The sequence below is a fragment of the Panicum hallii genome, chromosome 5 (assembly GCF_002211085.1).
Source record: "Panicum hallii strain FIL2 chromosome 5, PHallii_v3.1, whole genome shotgun sequence".
NCBI lineage: Eukaryota > Viridiplantae > Streptophyta > Magnoliopsida > Poales > Poaceae > Panicum > Panicum hallii.
In genome coordinates, this window is record NC_038046.1 from 23,906,949 (window position 1) to 23,915,286 (window position 8,338).

General features: G+C 46.2%; 1 protein-coding gene across 1 annotated transcript; it reads left to right on the forward strand.

Moving 5' to 3' along the window:
• The first annotated feature begins 5,379 nt into the window (after window positions 1-5,379).
• On the forward strand, window positions 5,380-5,815 carry LOC112892576. Its single transcript, XM_025959712.1, has 2 exons — window positions 5,380-5,695; window positions 5,799-5,815. The coding sequence occupies exons 1-2, from the start codon at window positions 5,380-5,382 to the stop codon at window positions 5,813-5,815; spliced, it is 333 nt and encodes a 110-aa protein (XP_025815497.1).
• The last annotated feature ends 2,523 nt before the right edge of the window (window positions 5,816-8,338 follow it).

Sequence of the window (8,338 nt, forward strand, 5' to 3'; positions counted from 1 at the left end):
GGAAAAAGGAAAAGAATAGGGAAAGGAAGCAGCCCAACCCCCTCTTTCTTCCCCGTGGGCCCTTTTCCTCTTCTCTCCCTTTCCCCGCGTGGGCCGTGCCCCGGCCCAGTTCAGCCCCGCGCCTCCCCTCTCTCCTCTTTCCCTCCGTGGCCCAGCCCGAGCCAGCTCCCCCTCAGCCGCTCTCCCTCCTTCCTCTCGCTGGCAGCGCGGTCCCACCGGTCAGCGCCCTTCTCCCCCCTCCTCTTTCTTCCCCGGCGTAACGGCCCCCCTCTGAGATCTCCGGCGACCTCCCCTGCTCCGGGCCCGCACGCCCAGGTAGCGCCGCCGCCCTACAAAGAGCAGCCCCGACCCCTCCCTCTGAACCCTAACCCTAGCCGCCACTGAGGACCTCCAGCGCCGCCGCTCCTTTTTCCTCCGCCGCGCTACGCCCTTGGCCTCACCGTGGTCCGGGCGCTCCGCCGTGCCTCAGACCGCCACGACCTCCGTGCCCGGTTCCCCTCGCCATCCCGAAGCTTCCCGAGCCTAGCAATTGGATCCGACGCCTTCGTATCGACGGGATCTCGTCACGAAGCCGCCGCCGGTGAGCCGCTCCGCCGTTCCAATTCATCGCCGCCGGCGTTCATGGGTCCCCCTTAACCCCTTGAGCACCTCCACAGGAGTCCTCGGAGCCGATCTACACCAGCCAAGGACCCCGGCCACCCCTGCAGTAGCTTCCTCCGCGAGCGCCACCCGCCTCCGCCGCACGGCCATCGTCGACGACCATCCTCCGTCGCGTCTCCGGCCCCCACGACGCTTTGGTGAGCAGCACATCATCCCCCTGGTCGCGTTGCGCTAGACCCTGTAGCATTTAGACCTCCGCAGTGACCAGAACGCCGCTCGCCGGCGGTGTCCACCGCCCCTCACCGTCGCGCGCGAAGCCCGAGCCCCTCTAGGCCCAGCCGTAGCCCCAGATCGCTTCCCCGTGCCTCGGTGGTGCTCCCTGGCTTGAAGTCGTGAAGCTTTGGCCCCCGGAGCGGCGGGAACGCCGAGCTCCGGCGAGTCCCGAGCCGCGCCGCCGCGGCAGCTGCCGCCGGCGTCGCCACACCGCCGCCGGACCCCCTCTTTATTTCCCTGAGCCATCCGATGCAAATCCTGTGGCCCAAGTCAGCCCCACGCGCGAGTCAAAGGAGCCGCGTACTGGTCAGCGCTGGTAGTTTTGCTAAAGAGTCCCTGCGTTTTCCTGGAATCAAGCCGCAGTCCTAGTTAGTTGAGAAATAATCCCAGAACGACCCAGAATCTTGCACGGACCCCCCTGAGCTTTCCGGTTTTTGAACCCGCCATCCATGCCGTGAGTTTTAGCGTGTTAAACCCTGAGTCTATGCTTTAATTATGTTTAGGTCCTCAGTTTGCGCACAGAACCCCCTGGAAGTTCTGTTTTTCTCACAAAAAGGTCCCTGGATCTTGTTTCAAGCGTAGTTTTCGCGTCTTAGCTCCGTTTTAGGTGTTCTTTATATCCACGCGATCGTTGTAACACGTAGAATAGTTCTAGCATAGTTTTGTGTGCCATTTCTATGTAATGTTGTACTGTTTCTTATATTTTGTTCTCGATTGCATGTATGTGTATGTGCTGTACCATGTTGTGACGCTGCGATCGTGAGTAGACGCGGAGCCTTTGGACCAGTACTAGGAGCCACCCTCTTCTGAGCAGTTTGAGCAGCAGCAGGAGGCTTTCGAGGAAGGTAAGTATAACATGAATCTCCTATCACTTTTAAATACAATTTCATACTGCATTTTAATTCTGTACGCCTATAAGGATTTCCTAGCCACCTTTACCCTTATATATATATCCTTGGGCTGCATTTTGGTTAGTTGTGCTAGGTTGCTGCGCAATAACACAATTGGTCCTTTTTAATTAAATTTGATTAATGGTTATATGCAACTTGATTCGGAGAGTGGCCCTCTGTGCTGTGTGCTTGAGTGGCTCACGTCTCCGTAAAAGATGTTTTGTTAAAAACTTGGTTTAGGGGGCCAGCACGGTGCTTAGTGCTTGGTTGGCCACTCTCCCTAAGGACCGGTTCATAGAGCGACAACCTGGGACAACCGTGCAACCACAAGACTGGAATGGGACGGTCTTGACTTACTAATTAGGTCGTGTTGGTTCGGGAGTAACTTACCTGCGTGGGCAAGAGGGGTGGTAAGCTTCAATGGTCCCTGCTCCTCCGGCTTGGTCTGTGCTATGTGTCTTGTACCCCCGGAGGTGGGCCCCATCGTCGCTGATCCAGAATCCTTAGCGGTTACACCTTACCAACGTGAACCTTTGTAATGGTCTCATAGTGTGCTTGCTAGCCATCTCACCTCAGGAAGTGTGATGAACAACTAGCGTAGCTCACGGCTTGTGGGTAAAGTTGTGCAACCTCTCGAGAGTGTAAAACTGATATATCAGCTGTGCTCATAGTCATGAGCGGCCCAGATCCTCCTTTTGATTAGTGGGGTTATCAACCTTTGATTAGGGAGATTCCCGGGGTGGTTTGGTTTGGATGGTTCTCAGTAGTTCTTAATTAATATTGATTAATTTCTTATGCAATTGGGTTATGGTAATTCATCCACTTGTAGTAACTAGCTTTAATAAAATTTACCAAGACTAAGAGCTAATGCAGTTGAGTCAGCTAGCCTAGAGCCTCATAGTTTGTGTTATACTTGTTGAGTACGAGTTTGTACTCACACTTGCCTCTCTACTCTTCTGTTCTATTTCGGATATCTCCGACTGCTGCTCAGTGCCCGGCAACGTGGAGGACTACGTCAGCGGCTTCGACGACTTCTAGGCGTTGGTCTCCCAGTCGATGTCCCTGTGGCGCCCTGCTCTTCATGTATTTATTTTACGCTTCCGCATTCCTTGAACTGATCCTTGATTCAGTTGTAATAAAGATATTCATTTTTAATTTATACGCTTTTATTCGTGACATGTGTTGTGATATCTTGATAATCTGTTGTATATATGCGTGACTTGATCCTGGCGCATATATGATTGCTCGATTTATGTTCTTATAAATCGGGTGTGACATGATCCAAAAAAGATTAGCCTCCGGTGTGACAACTCATTAGTGGAGTCTATATAATGAAGGGCGGGGCTGTGGGCGGCCAATGCTCTTGCGCCACAAACCCTAACTGCCGTCGCCTCTTCTTCTCCATGAAGCCCTAGCTCACCGCGTGGTGCTAGCACACCGGCGACCAGCATTCCCGCCCTGTACGTGTGGACTTCAAGGAGGCGCTGCTGTGTTGTGTGGTGCTGATCGGCGGATAAGGAGGAGCTGCAAGCTGTGATCTGCTTCCTCTTCACCGACGCGCAACTACATTGGGGCGAGCTACCCCAACTCTACTTCTGCTGCGCTGCGCGTTTAGTGGTAACGATATATGATCATCTACTTACATGAGATTCTTGTTGAACGCGGTAGAATTATGAATTCGTGCTAGCGTAGCGCTCCGGTTTTGTAACAGTGGTACCAGAGCGATCATGTTTTGCTTTTGGTCTGAATGCGCATATAGATATATATTTTGTTTAGGGTTTCGCAATCTGTTCATATACGATGTATAGATTGGTGCACGGTGTGGCATCGGTACGAGTTGATAGCATCAGGATGATTGTAGATTTGTTCGTGTTCTTTCTTGGCTGTGCGCACGACTTCCCATACCAGCTGAAATCACCATCTGGGCTAACTGTGCAAACGAGAAGATATTGAACCGACGTGTCTAAGTTGTGTGTTGCGGTCTTCTCTGATGTACCTATCACGATGGTCAATGTGATTGATCTAGTGAAAATAAGGGATATTGTGAATAGCTCTAAATCGGCTTGATTGGATCAATCCGATGAGATTTTCATAGCGATTCTATAGATGCGATGTATGTTTGCTGAAGAGCTTTCAGGGCAGCGACCCCCCACCCGCTGACTTGCAATCTGTTGATAGTAGGGTATGATGTGAATGGTATGGTCTCAATATCATGTGATGATCTATGTGTAATAACTTGTGTGACCTACGTGTCACCAGTTAAAACAACCGGGTTGAGGTTGTCCTATTATTTTATAACAACCTGCATGTCGACATGTGATGCTTGATCCTGAGATGTAATTTACTTTACTAGTGCTATTAGATGTAATGTCCTAGTATTTATCCTTGGAGGTTTCAAGCATGATGGCGATGATGATCACCACATGACAGGAAGGATGGCAATGGAGGCCACCGTGGAGCCATGGCGATGGAGCCCATTGTGATGCAAAAGGCTATACAATTCATAATATAATATGATTATGTGCCTGTGATATTTATTTTCCTATCATACTATTCTTTCATATCTTTCATATGGTCGATATGCTTTTAATCATGATAGAATAGCTTCCTTCATTAAAGTTGAGAACTTTGGTATCCTTTTCCAATAGCTGCACCTATTAAAATTCTGATCGTTGTATGGTAGGTTTACCAAAGTATTGTACCATCAACTATCATCATGAATAGGGTGGGTGTTGGACATTCACTAGTATAGTATTGGTTTACTCAACAAAGCTATCAAAATGGTTTTGGGCTTTAGGATATGGAGTTGGAGCCGGGGCATTGGATGCCACCCAACAAACAAGAGTCATATAGAGATATGATTAGCAATTTGTTGTCTACCTATGTCACTAACTCTGTAGCAGTAAAGCCAAAGCTCACTAGGATTTTAGTGAATATGGATCTTGGTCCCCTGTATGTCGCTAGAGGGAAGACGATGTTAATATAGTGGGTGTCTTTTATTAAACTTGTTAATAGAAGCATTACATAAAATTTAGTGCTAAAATCTTGCTTTTATTTTAATGTTGTAGATCACGTCTACCAGTAACACTTCCACTTTCAATTTGTGATCTGTTCTTGAGAAAGAAAAGTTGAATGGGATGAACTTTATTGATTGATACCGCAACCTGAGAATTGTTCTCAGGCAAGAGAAAAAGGAGTATGTTCTTGAGCAACCATACCTTGATGAACTCCCTGACGGAGCAACTGCTGCAGCTAGAAGAGCTTATGAGAAGCACTGCAATGACTCACTCGATGTCAGCTATCTCATGCTTGCCACCATGTCCCCTGATTTGCAGAAGCAGTATGAGCATGCCAATGCTCACTCCATGATTGAGGGTTTGCGTGGAATATCTGAGAACCAAGCTAGGACTGAGAGGTACAACATCTTAAAGTTCTTGTTTGCGTGCAAGCTGGCAGAGGGTAGCCCGATCAGTCCTTGTGTGATCAAGATGATTGGTTACATTGAGATTTTGGAGCAACTCGGTTCTGAACTCAAGCCTGACCTGGCTATTGATGTCATTCTCCAATCGCTCCCGGCGAGCTATGACCTTTTATCATGAACTTTTAGATGAATGGCATGGAGAAAACATTGGCTGAATTGCATGGGATGCTAAAAACAGTAGAGGAGAGCATTAAGGAAAATTCCACTCATGTGATGGTGGTTCAGAAGGAGAGCAAAAGGAGGAAGCGTTGGGCGCCTCCTAAAGGCATAGCTAAAGGAAAGGTTCCTAATAAGCCCTCGAGCTCTAAGCAAAAGCCAAAGATTAAATCTGGCCCTACTCCTTATGATGAATGCTTCCATTGCCATGCCAAGATACATTGGTCAAGAAATTGCAAGAAATACTTGGAGGATCTGAAGAAGAAGAAGAAGGGAAGTGAGACTTCCACCTCAGGTATAAATGTTATAAATATTACATAAATTAATATTGATATATCTTCTAGTGAATCATGGTATTTGATACTGGGTTGATGATTCACACATGCAAATCGTTGCAGGGACTTCAAAGGACTAGAAGATTTGCAAGAGGCGAGTTGGATGTTTGTGTCGGCAATGGAGCAAAGGTTGCTGTCATGGCAGTCAGCACTTATCACTTGTCGTTACCCTCAGTTACCCTCAAGATTAGTTTTGGAATTAAATAATTGTTACTGCATTCCTACTTTGAGTAAGAACATTATTTCTTCTTCATGTTTGGAAGAAGTTGATGGTTATGAGATTGTAATAAAGAACAAGTGTTGTTCCATTTATTATAATGATATTCTTTATACTCATTGTCCATTGGTGAATGGATTGTACGTTCTTGATCTTGAGGATAAACCTATTTATAACATTAATGCAAAAAGGTTTCAACCGAATGATTTGAATCCCACTTTTATTGGCATTGTCGTTTCAGTACTTCATTACTTTTACCGATGACTTTAGTAGATATGGATATGTCTACTTAATGAGGCACAAGTCTGAATCATTTGAAAAGTTCAAGGAATTTCACAGTGAAGTACAGAATCAATTGGCAAGACAATTAAATTTTTGCGGGTTGTGGGGGTGAATATTTGAGCCATGAATTCGGTGATCATCTAAAACATTGTGGAATTGTTCCACAACTGACTCCGCCTGGAATGCCTCAATGGAATGGGGTGTCCGAACGGAGGAACCAAACCTTGTTAACGTGGTTAGGTCGATGATGAGCCAAACTGATCTTTCATTATCATTTTGGGGTTATGCTCTAGAAACTGCTGCGTTTACACTAAACAGGGTTCCAACTAAGTCTGTGGAAAGGACACCATATGAGATGTGGACTGGGAAACTGTAAGAAACATGGCCCCATTAGGCCATAATTATAATTTTGGTGATTGTGTGATAACATAGTCAATGGGACTAACGAGTTTGTGAGCTCAAGTTTGTGGGATTTCTAGGTCCCATGGATGGAGTCCAATCCATATACAAAACAGTCCAAATTGCAATCAAGATGCCCAAGTTTTAGGGTTGACAGTGAGTGCTTCAACAACGTGGATTAGGGGTGGCTTAGTGCCTACCGATACCACAGGATAAATCGTCGCGTCACGAGTTTGCTTCCTCTTATCCCCGCCTTTACGTTTCCGTATTACTCTTGCAACTTGTGTGCCTTTACTTTCTTAGTGTATTATTTTGCTAGGATTGGCTATAGGTTGCAAAACTTGTTTTGGGATGAGGGTTTCACACTAGATGAACCATAGTTGCACATCTAGATAGTATGATCTAGATTATATTTTGTGTAAACTAGTTTGAGCCATAGGTTTAGGTTTTAAATTTGCCTAATTCACCACTCCCACTCTTAGGCTACGAGCATCTTAGAATGTTCTTGTGAATGAGATTAATTCCCTAGGTGCCAAAAATATTAAAGAGACAGAACTCATTCGCAAGATTCTTCAGTCTCTCCAAACGCCGGACTATGATTTGGTTACAACAAATCTCTATGAGAAAGAGTTCAAGACCATGACACCAAATTAAGTCCTCAACAAGGTGATCGCCCATGAGATTCACAATGACATCAAGCCAAGAGCACCACCTTCTTCACCAACACATAGTGCATTTGCAAACAAGCAAGACAAGATGTTGAAGAAGTTGGCAATCAAAGGAAGCTCAAGTGAAGAGGAAGAAGGGGATGCGGCCAAGAGCTCCTCAAGCGATGAAAAAGAAGAGATGGACCCCAAGCTTCTCATGCAAGCCAAGATCATGAACAAAAGCCTGAAGATCAACATGATGGGGTACATGGTCTTTCTCAAAGATGGGCATCACCATGGTTGAGAGGATCAAGTACAAGAAGAAGAAGGAAAAGAAGAAGGAGAAGAAGCCTAATCATGAAGCTCTTGCTATCTTTGGAGAATGGGTAAGCGGTGGTGAAGAATCAAGCACAAACTCAAGTGATGAGTCGATCAAGAGATTCACCGCCCGCACCAATGTAAGACCCTGAGGTAATTTCCTTAAATTTTAATAAATTTAGTTGGGCTTAAATAAATTTTCCAGTCTTTTCCTTAAATTTTTGTGGCATTTAAAGTAATTTATAACGCAAGTTGAATGGGATGAACTTTATTGATTGATACCGCAACCTGAGAATTGTTCTCAGGCAAGAGAAAAAGGAGTATGTTCTTGAGCAACCATACCTTGATGAACTCCCTGACGGAGCAACTGCTGCAGCTAGAAGAGCTTATGAGAAGCACTGCAATGACTCACTCGATGTCAGCTATCTCATGCTTGCCACCATGTCCCCTGATTTGCAGAAGCAGTATGAGCATGCCAATGCTCACTCCATGATTGAGGGTTTGCGTGGAATATCTGAGAACCAAGCTAGGACTGAGAGGTACAACATCTTAAAGTTCTTGTTTGCGTGCAAGCTGGCAGAGGGTAGCCCGATCAGTCCTTGTGTGATCAAGATGATTGGTTACATTGAGATTTTGGAGCAACTCGGTTCTGAACTCAAGCCTGACCTGGCTATTGATGTCATTCTCCAATCGCTCCCGGCGAGCTATGACCTTTTATCATGAACTTTTAGATGAATGGC